This window comes from Mytilus trossulus, chromosome 10 (assembly GCF_036588685.1).
Source record: "Mytilus trossulus isolate FHL-02 chromosome 10, PNRI_Mtr1.1.1.hap1, whole genome shotgun sequence".
Lineage (NCBI taxonomy): Eukaryota > Metazoa > Mollusca > Bivalvia > Mytilida > Mytilidae > Mytilus > Mytilus trossulus.
This window is the reverse complement of record NC_086382.1, coordinates 61,428,968-61,449,582: the sequence shown is the minus strand read 5'-3', so window position 1 is coordinate 61,449,582 and position 20,615 is coordinate 61,428,968. Positions and strand designations below refer to the sequence as shown.

At 30.2% G+C, this 20,615-nt stretch overlaps 1 protein-coding gene across 1 annotated transcript; it reads right to left on the bottom strand.

Moving 5' to 3' along the window:
- Window positions 1-767: 767 nt before the first annotated feature.
- LOC134688324 (S-adenosylmethionine decarboxylase proenzyme-like) lies at window positions 768-18,665 on the bottom strand. Its single transcript, XM_063548913.1, has 12 exons — window positions 18,524-18,665; window positions 16,830-16,916; window positions 10,100-10,226; window positions 9,442-9,516; window positions 8,972-8,999; window positions 8,311-8,353; window positions 4,593-4,650; window positions 3,921-4,001; window positions 3,554-3,646; window positions 2,704-2,778; window positions 2,158-2,238; window positions 768-1,537 (listed from the first exon to the last, which is right to left on the bottom strand). The coding sequence occupies exons 1-12, from the start codon at window positions 18,634-18,636 to the stop codon at window positions 1,400-1,402; spliced, it is 999 nt and encodes a 332-aa protein (XP_063404983.1). The 5' UTR covers window positions 18,637-18,665; the 3' UTR covers window positions 768-1,399.
- Window positions 18,666-20,615: the final 1,950 nt, after the last annotated feature.

The window sequence follows — 20,615 nt, the reverse complement described above, 5'->3', positions numbered from 1 at the left end:
TGATTTTCCACAGTATTTGTTAATTTGAAAACCACCCCTCTTATAAATTTTCATATGTTTTTTTAATGTAAAGTTGCATATACAATTTTTTTGAAGAAAAATTTTATAAATTTGTAACACTTTGCTGTTTAGCGTAAAATTCCCATAACAAATGTTATATTCAGATCTTATAATTATAAATAAATCATAAATTTGATCATTTACTTTTATCAATCAAAAAAAAAAAAAATAATATCAATGAAAAAATTATGTCAAAACAATTTAATTCTATGTTTGGCTTCTGACATTTGTTTCTTTTTAATGTTAGCTGAAATGAAGCATTTTTTTTTAGAATAAACAACAGATAAAACAAGAGCTTGACCCTGTTATAAACCAATTAATGATCTTTATATATTCATTATAGCAAACAATTTGTATTCATGATGATAATTGTATCACTTCAATATTTATATGAATGTTTATCAAAAAACCTCTTCTACCCCAACTAAAATAATGTTTGTAACCAATCATGTGTCAAAAGAGCACACACAAGTAATTCAGAATAATAAAGTACATGTATTACAATCATGTGATCACTCCTTAATAAAGTTTGAACTTAACAATAATTGTTGACATAAACTTAATGAATACTTTTATTAGATCAATAAAATTTCATTTGTTTGTTTTCACAATCAGTACCATTTACCAAATTTAATATTTATTGTTTTATTTACATACATATTTTAAAAGTATAAAGTTGATAGTTTTATTGACACAGATATTCATAATTTTTTTTTTTATTATTTATTGTTTTATTGAAACAGTATTTTATAAATTCATTCCAATCACACTGCCACTGGTACCTATCTGCGGTACCATCATTAGAATATAATTTATAATTGGATTAATATGAACTTTTTGTCGTACAACCATAAAAAATATTGTTGTTGAAAATGTTAAAACTAATTGAGATCAATAGAACCATCAGGAAATTTTACACATAAAAAACAAACATTAGTTACAAAAACTCATATGAGAAAAAGCTCATATTATTTCACTATTAATATATCAAAAACGTTAGTAAAAATTTGTAATATTCTTAAGAATAACAATATTGATCCTAAAACAGATCTTAATATACAAAACAGTGGAAAAGTCTTTCAAAGGTAGAGTCAATTTATCTAGGTTTCTGACAGTTGAAATTAAATCTTAAATGGTACTTCTTTCTTGTTTTAGAAGTACCCCAAAGATGTACATAATACACACACATTGTTACAAATAAATATATACTAATATTGAAAGCCAATCTAATACTACAAAAATAAAGCGGAAGTTTCCCCGGACAGCTGCAAAGGCTACATTGAGTCCACACACTATCTACACTCTGGACCTCAATCGGGAGACTTCCGGACCACATCTCCTAGATGATTGGGCGTGTGTACATCGTGTAGGTAAGATTGTAGTTCTGGAAGGCACAGAACTGATGATCTTTCCTCTTATAGCCTTTCAATCGGTACAAATCTTCAAAATGCTTGTGAGACTCTTTAGCAATAGAAATCTAAAACAAAGAAACGATATATTGACATTTATCTATTTGTTTACCGAATTTTTAAAAGTCATGTGAGAGTTCTACCTTACAATGAATCAAAGAGATAAAAAAAAGATTCACTTTTGGTTGTGTCCTATTATCCACTTCTTTCATGACAAGAAAGATCTTTCTCATAACACAATGAACAGTGTGTGATATTAATGTGTGACGTGAAAAAAAGAGTGTAAAATTTGGTTGGCCTTTGTTGCAGAGAATAATGAAATTGCAAGATTTCCATTGGATACTTCTTAGCTATAGGTCATTGATGACTCTCTAAGGTAATAATGACTACTTTTTCTGGTGACAACAAAAGTTTGTTATTTCTTCAATAATACAAAACATTTACATATTTCAACTGAATACTGTGAAAGTACTTTTATTCCTGGGTATTAGGGTTCATGGTTTGAGCAAAAGTTGCATGTTAGTGGGTTCTTAAATTCATGGATTTTTGTTTTCTGAAGAAATTAATTGAGTAAAGAATTTCAAGCAATCAGAAATGGTAATTCTAAAGCACTAACTGTATGGGTAAACACAGAAGTGACTAACAGGCTAATATAAGTAATTTTATATAACTGCATGGTAATACTCACCTTGTTGGAGAAGACAGTCATCAGAAATTTCTCTGGATTGAAGCAACCCAATACCTTATGAACCAAATCATAATACGATTCCTACAAACAAAATAAAATGCAAATTATTAGTTTAAACATATTTCAATGTGCATAAAGGACAACTGATCAGAAACAAATTATTATAAACCAACCTACCATTAATGATTTTTTCCTGCACATGCGTTTTTAGAACGTTGAGAAAGCAATAAATATCAAATATCAAACAATGGTTAATTTTTTTTTTAAAGTAGAATCCAAAGGGAGAATATGTTCTCCTTGCTATATTTTTTATACAAAATTGTTTTGCTTTGGTGTACATTTTAACATAGTAAAACATGGTTTATTTTCATGTTACTATTTTGTTGTCTAGGAATTTACAGTTAACATTGTGCAGATTTACTTTTTCAAAATACACAATTGTGTGTTGATATATAGAAAAGTATAACTCTTTTACCCAAAAATGTATTATGAGGCTGTCAGTCCACTCTTCTCATAACAAAATTCTATAGTTTGAACAGTACTTACTTGAGGAACATTGCTTTCAAAACTAACATAGGAGCAATGTGGTTCTGGTGTAATGTGGATAGTAATGTAAAATCCCTAGAAAGAAAATAAACATGTTGATCATTTAAGTATACCACACCTTGTAATTCATAATATCAGAAAACAGAAAGTAGATTTTTGATGGATTAAAAAGTGATTACACTTTGTAACTTATCACTGTCAGGCTGCTGAATATTTTATATGAAGTAATTCTGTTTCAAAGTATAGGAGAAAACATAAAGTTCTGTAACACTTCTATTTGAAATTCAACTTCACCTCAGAAATTTACAGAATATAAGATAAGGGCTTTTACATTATAGCATCCATGGGACCCAGGAAGGCAACTAATTAGAGTTGCCATCATGTGTGGGTGCCAAATATTGTGTTGCACAGATTAAAAAAGTATGCAGAATTCTAAATCACTTCAATGGGTAGTCACTCTGTTTTCAAAGTGCCTTCCCTGAGTACCATGTATGTTTTAATGGAACAGTCTTTGAAGATTTGGTATGATTACCAATGAGACAAGTTAACTATATACCAAGAATGTAAGAACCTATATATAACCCATCAAACTACCATGAGCAAAGGGCAAAACCATACTGTTGGAAAATCATTATCATTTCTACTGCCTTGAAATACAACTTTATGTCAGATATTTATATAAGGTTGAGTTTCTCGATTTGAAATACAATACATGTACTTCAGAAATTTAAAGGACATTCAGGATTGCTTCTGTTTGAATTTCAATGTTACTTTAGAATTGCTTCTGTTTGTTTTACAAATTCCTATTAGATGTCTTCGCACACTTATGTTTAATTTGATCAGTACTTACCCCAGGCAGAATTCCATTCATAGAATAACCACATGGATCAAACAAGAAGTCATCGATCTGGAGCCCTGGTATGATATCAATTATCCCAGATTTCTAAAAAATATAAGTCAATTTCACACTGTGGTTCATATCAATTATGTTTGCATTTAATATATGTTTGATTTTTTTAACAAATTAAATTTTGTTTGCTTCACTTTAATTCCTAAGTTCAGGAAACATAACTGAATGGTCAAAACTTAAACCAGTACTTGTGGATACAGTTTTCTGTCAAGGAAATATTTATCTAGCAAAAAAATACTTTTACCCCAATTCAAAAAAATTGAAAGTTAAACTGAATAAATAACAAGATTTATTATATGATAACTACCTGTGTAGCTTCTGCCCCATCTTCTGAAATTTCCTTGGTAAATATCTTCATCTTCTCCGGACACATGTCCCACATTAAAAGGTTCATAGGTTAAGGAGAAATAAGAATAAGAAGAAATGTAAAAGAACAAGTCAAATACTTGCACTACAAGATATAATCGAGATTACTCTGATGTAATCTGACTTCAAATGGCTGTTACGCCAGACAAGCTGGAGCCGTGGGACGGTCCCACGGCCACAGCTTGTCTGACAAAACAACGGTTGGACGTCAGAGTAATCTCAGACTATACAAGATGATGTTTACATACAACACAGGTTTTGAGAGAAAATTTCTTTATTTCAAGTGTTGAAATACAAATGTGCTTTGTGAGACAAGTACACATACATATCATTTGAACTCTTGTTGATAGCTGTCTCATTGGAAATCATATAACATTTCCTTATCAAAACAAAACCTTAATCATTAGCCAATAAATTAAATCTGTAAAACCTCGGCACTTAGAAATGTTAAAAAAAAAAGGAAATTATAAGGCTTGCTCAGCAATTATTTTCAACATATTGTATATCTGGAGATCTCAAATTTTAGGTTAAACCCAAGATATAGAACATATAATATTTTACAAACTTTATTGAAATGTTAATTGTATTTGTTTTCTATATATATAAAGGATATTTCAATGGTCTGATCTGGATCTTTAACACCAGGTACATCCTCCAACATATACAAGTGCCTGAAACATTCAAGATAATCTATTCAACATTTCATTCACAAATAAAAACCTACCTACCAAAGAATTAGTCATTTTTGTAACTGAAAATCACATGACCAGAATAATAAATTTGACGCCTTTAAAAGTTTTGCTGATAGATTTATATAAAGTTTGGGAAACAAAACATTTCTGGATATAATTTAATTTTATTTTAGCATAGACCAAAAGAAACATAAAGTCAAATGCTTATTCAAACAAAAGCAAAATTACTGTGATTGTATATGTTTATTTTCAACAATAAAAGTCAAAATGTGATTTCTAAATTTTGTTTTTGTGCTTCCCAAATTTATATCTTAAAAATCAATTACAAGTTTCCTCCATATATGAGTTGCTGTTTCCCTAAAAATTAGACTATAACTTCAAAACTTAAGTCAGGAATAATAAGCAGTTGGACTCTTAGTCTCAATATCATTTTCTATTTCATTATCAGGTGTGTAAAACATAGTTATTTCCCAAAATTAAAGTCTAAAGGACTCTGAGAGACAAATATATCAGTTTAAAGGAACTCTTTCTATAATGAAATCTACTGTGTAATTTTGTTTTCTAAATTTCGTTAAACATTAAGGATTTCTGAAAATGTACTGCAGAATCAGCTATTTAAAATAAGAAATGTTTCAATAGGACATGATACTAAGCTTTCATATTTCTATATTCACACATACATAACATGACATTAATATACATGATATATATAAATTATAAACTTAAATTCAGTTATCTTCACATTTTTCTTTACAAATATGTATTTTCATTATAGTGTGTAAAAACATTCAGATACATACAATTTTCTCTTCCTTTTTTAATAATATCAATACAAGCAGAGGAGTGATATAAGACCATTCATATAAATATGCTTTAGTCTGGTTTTTGGTAGCAGTAGAACATTCTAGAAGAATGACAGGACAATATTTGAACAGGACAATTTGGATCATACACAAAGTTTCAAACCTCAAGAAATTGCAAACTTTTTCCCTTTTTTTTGTGGAAGACAAATTTGATTGTTCATATAAGTGGACCAGGCGCGGATCCAGAGGGGGGGTTCTGGGGTTTTAAACCCCCCCTTTTTTTACGATCAATGATGCATTTGACATGTAGTTGGAATCCCCCCCTTTTTAAAATGGCTGGATCCGCCCCTGTGGCCAATCAACAATTACAGTTAAGGGCTTTTATAGACCCTTCATCTTGATTTTGTTTGTAATGTAATTCAGTTCTCAGTAGCTGTTTATGTATTTTCAGATCGAATTCTTGATTTTGTCCACATCAAAATGTAACTACCTTGGCAAACTACCTTTAAACATTTGACATTGCATTTACAAGAGTTGACTTGGGATATGGAAACATGGCCATTTGAACCTATCCTGTCAAGAAATGACAAAAATATATACTAACTACTGAGGGAGGCATTTGTTTGGCTGTATGTAATATATAATTTCTCCTTAATATGCATGAAATATTTGCAACTGGAAATTCAGCAAACATATATCAAAGTTTTAAATTATAGTCCAAAATTTAATAGAAACCAGATTAACTCCGTTAAACAAAACTTCACTGCTTTCAAATAATGTTGGACTATAAATCATATATACATGTATGATGAAAAAATGTTCAGGACCAGTTGTACAGATAACAAAAGTAACCTTGGCATGTTTCCAATAGCAAACTGACTTATCATTGTTTTAACTGGTGTCAAAATATAGAACTTTCAACCTATGAACCAGATAAACTGACGACACAGAGATATGATTCACCTTTATGTGATTTTGATAGTAGAATGCAAATGTTAAAATAATACGACAATACTTTAACATATAAACTATACATAACAGTCAGTCGATAACAAGGTACAGACTACAGGATAACATAATCTTTGTTGAAATGAGAAATGCCAATACTGCATACCAAAGTGACTTATCATAACTTATAAGTATACGTAGTTCCTTGATCTAAACACAAACTTTAACATGAATACTATACAAAAGTTTCAAACTTAGTGAAACATTAAGATGTGGAAGGGACACATAAAATCCATGGTAATTAGACTTGCAAACATTAAACTAATCTAACCACAACTTTAACATGTAAACTACACGAACTAAGCAAAGTCAATAGACCATGATTAAGGGGCAGGGCCAAATAATCTCCATGGAAATGAGATGTGCCACTGTAAATACAAATGCAGTCCAAATATCAATGACCTACTACTAGTCCCTACCAGCTGTTAACTGACAAATTAATAAATTGTTGATGCTGATGATGTATAAAGAATGTCCAAGACTCTTATCCTCCACTTCATTAAGGAAAGACAAAAACAGGGTTAGGGGTAGCAATGATTAACTGTCTAACAGGTCAGGGATAGGAATGATTTAACTATCTTATACTACAATATTGTTTTTATAGTGAAGTTATACCTTCTGCAAAGAGGAATATACTTTCTGAACGTTTAGTAAAGTATAATAAACCAATTAAAATAAACACCAAGTAGTACTGCTTATCACAAAGGACAGTCTTTGATACCTTGACCAAATGATAAACAGACTTCTCACTGTCATTTGATCAAACTCTGTCTTATAAATTATTCATTTGAAAGAAAATTATTTAAAATTTTCTATAAAATTTAAGTACACTTTCTTTAAATTTAAATACACTAAGCATAACTTAATTGCAAGGCACAAAAGAGTGATTAGCAGGTAACTTTGTATAAAGGTACAACCTGGGTCATAACAAATATAACTGGCTGATGTATGACCAATCTGAACCCCAGTTATAATTTAAATTGACCAATCAAAATTCAGTTTGAAAACTGAGTTTGTGAATGTAGTCATACTTTCAAAGCCAATCAAAATTTGTCATGACCGTCCGTTCATCCTTGGCCATGGTCTTAAGCACCAATTTTCATTTGGTCCGATAACCTGTTCAAGAGGACAAAATAAAATGTTTCAGTATGATTGGTATAAACAATTAAATCAAACTTTTCATGCTATATTTTTGCTTTATTTTTAATCAATGGTAAGAGTTAAAATTCATTTAAATCAGTGTTTCCTTTATTAAAAGGTATGTTTTGTTATAAAAGACTGAAAATAAAATAAAATATTTTGAAATGGAATTATGTGAATACTTTGAAATGCTTTTTGACTTACAAAACTATTGATTTTAGAACCTTGGCTATTATATGTCATTGTATGTATCTAGAATATTTTCAAATTAAAACATCAGTGTTCGAATACAAGAATTATATTTTTTAGCTATATGTACATTAAAAGATAAATATTTCTGTGCCACTGTGAATAAAATATGTGTGTTTGATAATTGACCTGTTGATATTCACACTAAGTTACATCAAGCCCATTTTTAGATATAAAGATGATGACATACACCCTCTACCCTAAATCCCTATCCCTGAATGTGGAGAGATCTACAAACAATGTGCATGTGTATCTGTCTGCACCCTTATAAAGGGATATTATTTTAAATGGCCATAAAATTTCTCCTTTCTCTTTCTGCTGAATATAAGTGTTTGTGCGTTTTGTGTATAAATATAGCAGATACAGGTTTTTGTAAAAGGGAAAAAGCCCAATAAAATATTTGTGTGTGTGATAAACAATGGAAATATAGTCAACTCACCAACAGTCTTTATTAATCTTCCCAAGTGTGTATGCAGCGCCATCTACAAATAACATTTTTATGCATGTTCTAGTAAAATTTTGTTCCATATCAATCAAAATTTAGAGATATGATAAGAGCTCTGATGGTGGTAAGTAGTTAATCTGATTGGCTTATTCAACATCATTAAAAAATATTGGTTATTCGTTAGGTCATTGATAAATTTCAAAGTTCAGTGTTGCAATGGAGGAAATATACATTGTTTTGAACTTTGAAATTTATCAATGACCTATTTCCTTCATTACAACACAAAGTTAATGTTATCCATAAGGGATTTACACATGCAGGTTTAACAACTTGTGAGTTTTGGATATCCCTTAAAATCAACTCTTTGTTTTCTAAAATAGTAAAATTAATAATGAGAAATGATTGATTTATTAAATATCATAAATTTAGCATTAGAATACTATAAATTCAGAAATTATTGTGTAAATTTATAATTGCACAAAAATGTGTGATTAATTATTGCTATTTGATGAAAAACTTTATAAAAATTTATATATCAAATTCAGAATGCAACGTCTTATTATTGTGATACTTATCCAGTAAAATTATTCTAATTAATAAAAAATTGACAATTTTTGAATTTACAGTTCAAAATCATTGACCAAAAACAACTTACTTTTAAACAGCTGATCAAGGTGGTGCACCTAAAAGAAAAACACAATGAATAAATTACTCAAACAGTAGAGTACGAAATTAAAATACAGTCATCACTTGGCCCCTGAAATTGCCATAAAAAATGGGTTAGAAAATAAATCAACCAGGTAGAAATACTTATGTATGTTATGATAGTAAGTTGAATGGCAATATATATAAGAAATACTCTGATTAAAGAAGTTTAATCATCTCATGAATTTTCAGTAATATTTCATTTGTATATATATTTAAGTATGGTCATGTAGGTTAAATTGAGGATGGTAATGGGGAATGTGTCAAAGGAACATTTCACTATTACCATTTCAAATATTTTCTATTTTTTGCTTGTTTACATTTGAATAACAGGTTAAAGTTGATGCTATAAACTTGCTAAGCTTCACCATGTTCACTGAAGAAAACAGTTAAAAAACTAGTCTACCCTTATCTAATTACCTCATCTTCAAAAGTTCTGTGTATCTTATGTTGTTGCTCTGGCTTGGCAAATTTCTTCCTTGAGTAAAACACATCCTATAAATATACACAATAAGTATAGTATACATATAGGAACTTAACAATTTAGGGAAGTTTTTATTTCTGGCCAAGAAGGCACGTAATTAATTTAATCATTATAAATATATTTCATTGATGTAATTGAATACTTGTAATATATATATTCTATAAGCTGTATTGCTTTCGAATAAAGATTTTTATTATTACATGTGTTTATTATTTTACTTTCATGCTTAGTTGATTTTGATTTTAAACAGATCTTTTACTTGCTTCTTTTGACCTTTTAATTAAGAAATGTTTAGTAATGATGTCAAAATGAAATTAGCACTACTATGCATGATGTTTTCCAACAGAAAGCTAAAAGGCTTAGCTTTTTTCATATATCTATCTATCTATTTTGAAGGCAAAAATATTATATTTCTCTGCTATGAATCACTGTGCATGTAAGTAGATTCATAACAAAATGATTTTATCTAACAGTGTCAAAGAGGTGGCAGACAACATATACATATATACATTACATATGGCAGAAAATGATAGTAAAGAAACTTTGCCTTTTTTCGGTCAATCAACAAAAAACATAAATAAATCGATAACCTACCACAACTTTATGGTCACCACATTTTTCAGTTACCAATCTGATCAATGGTTCCATGGCAAGGAGCAGAGTCGTTCTTCCACATGTTTTTAGTATGAATCGCTTCTGTGTTATAAACATACTGCTTTCACTGCAAAGATATAATACAATAAAATAATTAAAATGTCAACACAAAAAAATAAAATCACTAATTTTGTCAACCTGTCAATACAGTAGAAACTTCACTGATGAGTATTATATGAACCAGACACTTTTTTCTCAAGTTTCTTGGACCATAAAGGGGCTGTGCACAATACACACATAAAGACAATATTCAGTTTAAAAATGAATTTTACCTGTCTGTTAACATTCATAATAATTACACGGTATGCTTAAATAGAATCTTCATCCATCCTCAGTAATCTAAGTCATGCCCATGGTTTATATTGAAGATGGCATCTAGTAAGGAATACACTCAAAAAGTGTAGATACTTTATAACTGTTCTTCATACCGGGGAGTATATGCTAGTGGAAAACAGGCTTGTATAATGTATATATGTTACAGGCAATTTCTAAATTTAGGCATTTTGTAAAATGACTGAAATTTTTAGGCATTTTCTAAAATGCCTGCATGATTTAGGCATTTTACAAATTGACTATTTTGTTCAGGCATTTTGTAAAATGCCTGAAAAATTTGTATGGCATTTTACAAAATGCCTTACAGACTAAAACTGAATGGAATGTACTCAACATTTAACGACTGGAAATATCAAACAGATGATTTTATTCTATCATTCAATATAGCATGCAATTTAAACAGTTATAGTTTTATAATTGTAATTAAATGATTTACATTAATACTGAAGATGACAATTATTTTTGCTACATGTAATGATTGGATGGCAGCAACTGTAACACATTTTTTCTGACTTTTTGCAAAGACAACGTTTAGTGTTACTAGCGCTACAGCCACATTTTGTGTAATCCTGACCTTCACACAAAGAAACTTTACTGGCAGCTTTACTGAAGGATATTTCATTATCATAATTTACAGATTGAATAGCAATAAAGTTACTGTCAGACCGTTCATACTGATTCCTGGTGTAAAGTCCACATTGTATTCCATCTTTAATTTCCAGTTGATAACCATGCTCTTCCTTTCCAGTAACAACAGCCATAAGGTTACACAGGTCTACTTTACCTCGATCCACACGGGAAATTGCAACTAATACATTTGCTCCAATGCCTACCTCTGTCAAAACTCTTTCCGATAGATTTCTAACCTGACAGCTTGTTTTGTAATTGAGTCTGATGCATGCCTTCTTTCTTTTTTGATAACTTCTTCATTTGAACACAGATGACAAGTAATAGTAATGGTGCATGCTTTTCATGTGGCAAATATTTCATGCATACTCAATAGGCCTATGAGGCAACTTAATGGTAACAGAAGTAGTTAACTCAATCTTTATATGCGATTATGTCCTTTTTTTACTTGACCAATAGTTAAAATATTTCATGGTTGTATCATACTTTTATTTTCAATATTTTGCAAGACGAGCAATTCAGGCTCCTAGAAGGCTACATATTTCTTTTTAACGCTTGTTACATTTTTAAAGAATAATCTTAAATTTATGTAACTCAACCCTTTTAGCTTTACAATACATTTTTATCATCTATTTCATGTATTTCATATTTACACAATTTGCCTTAAATAGACCAGGCAATTTCTAAAATTTCAATTAAAAATTTCAGGCATTTTACAAAATGACTAGTTTTTTTTAGGCATTTTATAAAATGCCTGTCAGCTTTAGACATTTTATAAAATGCCTAAAAATTCAGTCATTTTACAAAATGCCTAAATTTAGAAAATGCCTGTAACATATACATGCTGTATAAGGAATCCTACACTAGTTTTTAAACCTTTAAATAAAAATCCCTGATTGGCAACCACTGTTATACATGCAATTGCCGCTTTAGAAACCTATTTATATAATACTTCAAAAAGAAAAGAAACGCTCTCTTCAATGGTTTGTAGTCCCCATTAAATAAAAAAATGTATTGGTACATGTACATCAAGTAATTATGATGTGAAACATGAACTTTACCAAAAAGCAGCTGGTGTTTAATGACTTAATTGAGGGTATTGGGACAGTTACAGAGGGTGTTTGCTGTTTGTCAACAAAAACAACAGCCATGGTTCAATATAAGGGCTTGTCATAATTAAAATGCTTGTTTGTCGACTTTTTTTTCCTCAATATACGGTCATAAATTAAACAAGTTTGTGCTTGTGTCAATTTCTTTAATCCAGTCATGTTTTTTTGTACCAATTTGTTCTACGATTCTTCCGCTTTGGATTTCATTCACAGTCCAAATTTCCGGACACAAATTCATTACATGTATAAAAAAATAAATACAGTTTTCGATTCACTTAATTGTGACTAATGCAATTTGCGTTCAAGGACAAGGCGTTTTACTCGTAACTTGAATATTTCATGCCCTTCTCGTTATCAATCTCTATTCTCGGTAGGTGATGTTGTCATCATAGAGCAGCAGAATATGTTGACTTAATCATTTTCGTTAGATTACTCAAAGAAATAAAAAAAAAAAAAAATTTTGAAATAGGAAGTTTTGAATGAAACGAAATTATTGATGGTTCTTGGCTACGGACATGAACAAAATCCAGAAATCATATTTTTGTTAAATAAAAAAAATCAGGGCGGGACGATTTCAGAGGGGCAGGCAGGGATGAAAATCTAGCAATTAATTTTAATTTCTTACTTATTCCATCCAAATCATATCTTGAAATACCAGAACAGGTAAAGAAGATGAATGTTATATTCATGCATCATTATAATACATTTTGAACTCAAATAAATGTAAACTTGAGAGTAGGTTTTTGTTTGTCATATTTCCACCACTTTATCTTCCTCTTCCAATGTCCAGTTTTTACTTTAACCAGAGCTCTCACTGGTCAGGTCCAACTAAAGAGTTTTTATTTGAAAAGAGCATTTTTTTTTAATTACTAGTCAACATCTATAAATAATTTCAATTATTTTTAATAACAACTTATAATATCAACATCTTCACTGAAAAATAACCCTTTCATGGTAAATACATATATATCAATAATGATAGCAATGATAAACATCTAGATTTACAATATTTATTTTAAGCATCTAAAGACAAAAATAAGCCTTGAATTGGATATCTGGTTTACTCAAAATGCTGGATTATAAAATATGATTTATTTAAGAAATATTGTTCACGTAAACAGCTGCTAACAATAAAAAGATAGTTAATGGATTTATGCTTGTCAATATCGTATCAAGATATAATTACATTTACAGCTTAGACAACAAAATGTATGTTATAATTAATATAATTCACTATTAAAACTATTTTTTAACATGATGTTGATGAGTGATGGCTGTGAAAACACATATATATATAACATCACACAGTATAGAATATGCTCACAAAGCACTTTATACCAAATTTTAAGAAACTCTTGATTTGGTGTTAGAACTTGGAATATATATAAGTATATTGAATACAGAAAGTTGAGTGTCATAGCACTAGTAGACCCAAATTAGAGGGTCACAGTGCTTTCGTGTCCTATCTGTGCTCCCTTTTGCCCCTGCACTATTCCTCTTGTTTTCTGATGGAAAATAAGTATATTTTAGCACCAAATAAAAAATGTTTTCTACTTGTTAAAGGTTTTTCAACCCATTATACCATAAAGCCAATACACTGTAAATCAAAAGCGATAAATTTGAAAATATGTCAGACAGTAAATTAAAACCATACTCACATTAAGCCTAGCTTGATACAGAATTTTAGGATGACATTATAAGTTTAATAGTTACTGAGAAAATGAGACAAAAGTTTCTTAGAGCAGATGGACCAACACCAATTGGACAACCAGAGATGGACTAGTAATACCCCTTATCATTGTAACAAGGGACCGGGGTAAAAAGATTAACAAGATGACCAACAACAGGGTATTGTTGATAGTTCGATGCATGTTGTAATAAACATACTATAAAATTTAAAAGTTAACAAAAGAGAATAAGAAGGCCCTGGGATGTATGAATTGCTAAAAGTAGGACAAAAATGAAGGAGGTCTGAAAAAACTTCTGCATCAGGGACCATAGAACTTGCATTCACAACAACTCTGCATATTGAATGTATTGTAAACACCAATAATGTTTATGAAAAGGAACATCAGGTTTTAAATCTTAAGTGCAAATTCCACTCAAATTTGTTCAGACTTTTATTTCACCAATCCATTATCATAATTACTACGAATTTCTTTAAGAAAAATCTGTACAAATTACAAAAACTTTAAAATGTCATTAAAAAGACATTAATATAAATATAGAAATAATTATATCTAACTTAGTTCTGGCAAACTTTTATTGTGATTGTTTTTATATCAAAGTAGAACATATGTTGTTACTCGTAACTAAGTGATATAAATCTGTTGTAATCTTAATTGAAGACAAAAATTAACTTTATTATGGTAGAATATTTGTTAAAATGTCTAAATAACCCTTCCAAAATTAACGGCCTTAATTATTTATTTATTTTAGAGCTGAGCACTTAAATTAAACTTGAAAAACTATTTCAGGTGGTTTGTGAATGGGTAAAAAATCACGGAGTATTCAAGCATAGTAAAACTTGTTTCTGTGTAGGAATCATTGGCACAAGAAGTTCAATGATTGAAAGTTCAAATTTAAAAATTTCACAATCTCATTTAAAAAATTGCCTAATAAATATATTTATACTCTTAACTAGTTGTGTTTATTTCCTAAATATAGTAACACAACTATATTTTGTGCAATGTCAATTTCATCATGGATAACTATTCTGACATTCAGAGATTCATTAAGGGATGATAACAAGTTTGAAATTGAATTTACAATTTAAAACGTTATCATTAATGTACTAATTTAAGTTGCAGTATAAAATCAGTATTAGGTCAATGTAAGAAATTTTTTTTTTACTTGGCACAAAACTAAGGAAGGGCTCGGTAGAACCTGGTCCTTCCCCAGTTTCTCAGCCTCATACAAAAAAGTTTATATTTTGTTGACATTGACCTAATATTGTTTATCAACCTGTATTTACTATTAAAGTGGCTGGTCACTTTGGCCATGTTGACACATATTTAATTTAAATATAAATATAGATTTTCTTTCATTTTTGAAAGGACCTTTCACCTTTTATCTATATTTTAAGTTTACCTTTCATTTGTATTATACCTTTAAAAACATTTCAAAGTTTTTGTCATTTGAGGATACAACTTAGTGAACTGAAGCATGAACCAAGTAATAAACACTACTAAAGGATTTAGACTGTGTCCTATGTTAGAGGTTAATCTGATTACCAATAATTCAATATTTTAAAGTATAGAAATTTTTCATAAATTGAATAATATCAGCCTGAATGTAAAGTAAAAACTAATTTCTTTTCAAAATCACTGAAGGGAATACATGTATATATATTCCTTTTTGTCAGTCAGGAGTACTTAACATTTACTTACATGACTTATTTAAGTTATTTCATTGTCACCTATTTCAGTGTTTTGAAAAATTCAGCCATCACATATGGCAGTGATTTTTGTGTTTACTTTTTATTTGCATATTTGTAATATTCAAATTCTGTTAGTTGTTTTGCTAACAAATTCAATAAAATACTATTATTGATTTTCAAATGCTTAAAATTCATTAATTTTCCATATTTTGGTGAAAATTTTCCTGTTATTTTCCATAAATCAATTACCCTTTTCTCTTGTATATTTATCAATTTCACCAGTGTTCCTGGGCAGTTAGTTAGTGCATTAAATATGTAGCTACTTAAAGTACCCTTGAGAATTTTTCAGTAATCAAATATTCATTAACTACTCATACATTCAGACAAGCAAGACAAAGGCCAACAAATTCAAGAAATCTGACTAGTATTCTTTAGACTTAGAATGATCTACTTCAAGGTCATATGTAGACTTGCTACATGTCCCTCCCTAATTATAATTATTTTTTCAATTTTGCCCCTTTAATAATTTTACTGCTATAACTAGGAGATTACAATTATACTGACATCTGCAGGAAGAAGCCTTTCTCCAAGGGCAATCAGTTGGCTGGCACTTATCAGTAAACATATAAATTAGTAAGAGAGAAATATTAGAAAGGGAATTGTAGCAAGTCTAGGTCATATGTTCATGAAGTTCTGATCTAAAAATTATTTTAGATTGGGCACAAGCAGTTAACACTGACAGGCTCATCAAGCAAAATATAATTTCTGTGTATATTTAGGTTGGGTTTTTTTCTAAAATGAATCCTTGTCTTTTTGCCAATAAAAAAAATCATGCATGTGGGAAAAATATCAAGAAAATGTTATAAACTCTTATTGAAGTGATCACATTTTTACTTATTAGATTACGTAATTAACAGTATAACAAATTTATTGCATGCTGGACTTTTTCTGCTATGTTTTGTTCCAAAATAAACAATGAAACACAACATCATTAATAGATGACGTCACCATTAATGCTTCATGAACCCCCTTTGAAATTTACTAACCCCTACGGTCTCACCCATGACGACATTAAACCAATCACAGCGTGATAATTTACCTGTGGTGCGATAATTATGGATACATTTTTTGTAGATGTGTAAACATTGTAAATGGGAATCAAAATATTTTGCTTTCGTCCTTATAAAAGTAAAAAAAACATCCGATATTTATTTATGTATACCTTAAAACATATGCATCCATGTCATCACTGGAACTTTTGCTGATGATCTCACATCTCACTATCCTCAGAAGATGTTCCCAGTCTAACCTATAAAACACAGAAATTTATTTAATTTGAGGATGTCAAATGAAGATTTAGATTTCATTATAATATCTCTTAAAGAATATTTATAGAAAAAAATACATGAGGATAGAAATCATTAAAAATTGATTTACCAGTTTGATAATGATAAAAATAAATTCAAAAAAATTTGAAACAGAAAATATTTTGCTTAAATGTAGGTAAAAAATTTAATTATTAAAAACTGTATTCAAATTTTCTTTAAACAAGAGTGCACTTGCTGAAATCTCTCGCTTCTTTAATAATTATTGATATTATGTTAATAGTCCTAAATATAAAGCTTTATTAGAACTGTCACATAAACTTAACATTAACCAATGAACCATGAAAATGAGGTCATGATCAGATAAACAATGCCAGGAAGACATGAACAGCTAACAATTCTTCCATACAACAAATATAGTTGACCTATTGGTTATACTTTAAGAAAAACAGATCAAAACACAACAAAAGAGCCAACTTTGACCACTGAACTATGAAAATGAGGTCAAGGTCAAATGCAACTACCAGCTAGACATGTACACCTTACAATCATTCCATATGCCAAATAATGTAGACCTTTTGCTTACAGTATCAGAAAAAACAGACCAAAACACAAAAACTTAACTACATGTATAACCACTGAACTATGAAAATGAGGTCAAGGTCAGATGACACCTGCTAGTTAAACATATACACCTTACAGTTCTTCCTTACACCAATTATACTAGACCTATTGATTATAGTATCTGAGGTGTGGAATTGACACTTACATGTAACCTTGTTCATCCATCACTGATCCATGAAATTAGGTCAGGGTCAGATGAAAACTATCTGACGGGCAAGAGAACCTTGCAAGGTAAGCACATACCAGGTATAGTTATCTTATTACTTATAATAAGCGAGAATTTAACATTACAAAAAATCTTAACTTTTTTGTCAAGTAGTCAATGAACCATGAAAATGAGGTCAAGGACATTGGACATGTGACTGTTGGAAACTTCATGACATGAGGCATATCTATACAAAGTATGAAGCATCCAGGTCTTCTACCTTCTAAAATATAAATCTTTTAAGAAGTGAGCTAACACCGCCGCCGCCGGATCACTATCCCTATATGAGCAAACGCTGCTGTTGCCACCGTCGCCAGATCACTATCCCTACATGTATGTCCAGCTTTCTGCAACAATAGTCGCAGGCGCAACATAAATCATCATGGGATTGAAACTGTATTGTATGCCCTCAAGTGACATAAACTGACCTGTAGTTGTAAATTTCTTTCTCATTTGGTCACTTGTGCCAGTTGTGGAGAATTATGATTGTGTGTTCTGATTATTTATAGATACCCAGGTCAACTCGACCAAATGATGGGTGAATCTTTACAAAAGATTACAAAACTGAAAACGAAAATAAAGCAATGGCAAACGTCTCTACCATGGTAGAACTACTATTACTATTTAAGATTTCGCAATCATTTCCCGATCAGCTGATACAATGATAGTGGTGATAGTGTCGAGCATGTTTTCATTTACGTGTACTTTTATTGATATTCATATAACTTTTCACTCCTTGTACTACCGTAAATGAATAATTACCTTCCTATATGTCTAAGATCAAAACTGTCATCTCCGTTAGTTGATTCAAACCATACTTCAAGCAATTTTTCGGTTCCCTCAAAGAAATGTGGATCCGACTGCACACCGGCCATTTCGAATTCGGTGAAGGTCAAGAAATGGACTAATTATAAGATAACCAAGAAATATAGAAAACATCCGAAACAATCCGAATAATTTAACTAATCACCAAAGATTTTTACACACCACAACGTACTAGTAATTTTTTTTAAGGGAAATTTAATGACATGTGGGAAATATAAGTTAACGGGTTAATTGACAATTTTGATAATGTTGACTTATTTGTAGATCTTCTCAGTTTACCTCTAACTATAAAAATATATAAGATAATTACCAAAAATTGCAAAATTTCCTTAAATATAAGCCAAAATCTATATTTTACCCCTATGGTTTTTTTTTAGCCTTGGTGGCCATCTTGGTCAGTTGGCCAGCTCATTGGACGCATTTCTAAAACTAGATACCTTGATGATGATAGTGGCAAAGTTTTGTTAAATTTGGCCCAGTAGTTTTAGAGGAAAAGATTTTTTTTAAAGTTAATGACGACGACAGACGCAAAGTGATGAGAAAAGCTAATAAAAAGACAGAACAGAGATAACAACTTAAAAAAAATGCAGGACAAAATTTGGAAGAATTAAAAGGCCACTGTCTAACTGACGTTAACCCCCTGATCATTTTTCTTTATCCTAAAATGATAAATTAATATTGATAGGAATACAAAAAAGCCAGAGACAGGTTTCACAAATAAATGCACAGGCACTTGTTTCTGTCAATGTGGGGTTTACTATCCATACCAGTACACAAAAAAAATGTGTTTTTATTGTACTGGTATGGATAGTAAACCCCACATTGACAGAAACAAGTGCCTGTGAATAAATGGCTGATATATGTACCACTAAAGTAAATAAAGAGTGTGGATACTGTTTGCCAGTTATTCTAAATGCTCATTTGCAGTTTAATACTTCATGAGAAAAAAATCCTACAATATAGTAGGTTATCAAGTTTGCACAGAGAGTTAATGATAAGTTAAAGAAAGCTATTTATAACCTCCAACCTTCATCAGAAACACTGACAATTCTAGTCAATTAAAATCAACCATATTTCTCCAACAACTCTCCATAAATACGTTGAAGGCTCAAAGGTGCCTGAATCACTCATTTTAGTAGGCTGTGTTTTGAGGACATACATGTTGCTCAATTTATACATGTAGTAATATATGCTGCTGTTGTTTTTTTTATGTAGGCCAAGGTTTTTTGGTAATTATCTGGCATGTGATTTTTATTGTCTCTTGTAATTTTAAATAATCTATTTTTTTGGTTTAACAATAGACTAGACAATATTTTATTAGCACAAACGCATTTACAATAAATGGAAATGACCGAATGGATATTAGTAGGTCACTATGCCACAATTAGTGACCTACTAATATCATAGTCTCCCCAATGTCTATGTTTAGCATATCATTCTATCAGTAAATTTATTATCGTGAATATTTAATATTTCAATTCAATTCAATTCAATAATTTATTGGAAAGAGCACGATAAAGGCATGATCCATTTACAGATATAGTAAACAGACCTTTTTTTAGAACAACTAAACACTTTTGTTTGCTTGCATAATATATCATCTCAGTATAGTTTTTTGTGAAACCACTTCATCCTACTTTTGAAATTTGAGAAAGTTGAGAAGCAACCTTTATGAAGTTTCAAAATAAGAATCTCAGTGGCAGATCAAGAACTTTTTCAAGATTTTATGTTGTGATGTAATGCTATTATTTCAGAAAAAGGGAGAATGTTTGGATCCATTAAAACGTTTAATCCCCCTGCAAATGTTTGCACCTGTCCTAAGTCAGGAATCTGATGTACAGTAGTTGTCGTTTGTTTATGTAATATATACGTGTTTCTCGTTTCTCTTATGGTTTATATAGATTAGACCTTTGGTTTTCCCGTTTGAATGGTTTTACACTAGTAATTTTGGGGCCCTTTATAGCTTGTTGTTCAGTGTGAGCCAAGGCTCCGTGTTGAAGGCCGTACTTTAACCTATAATGGTTTACTT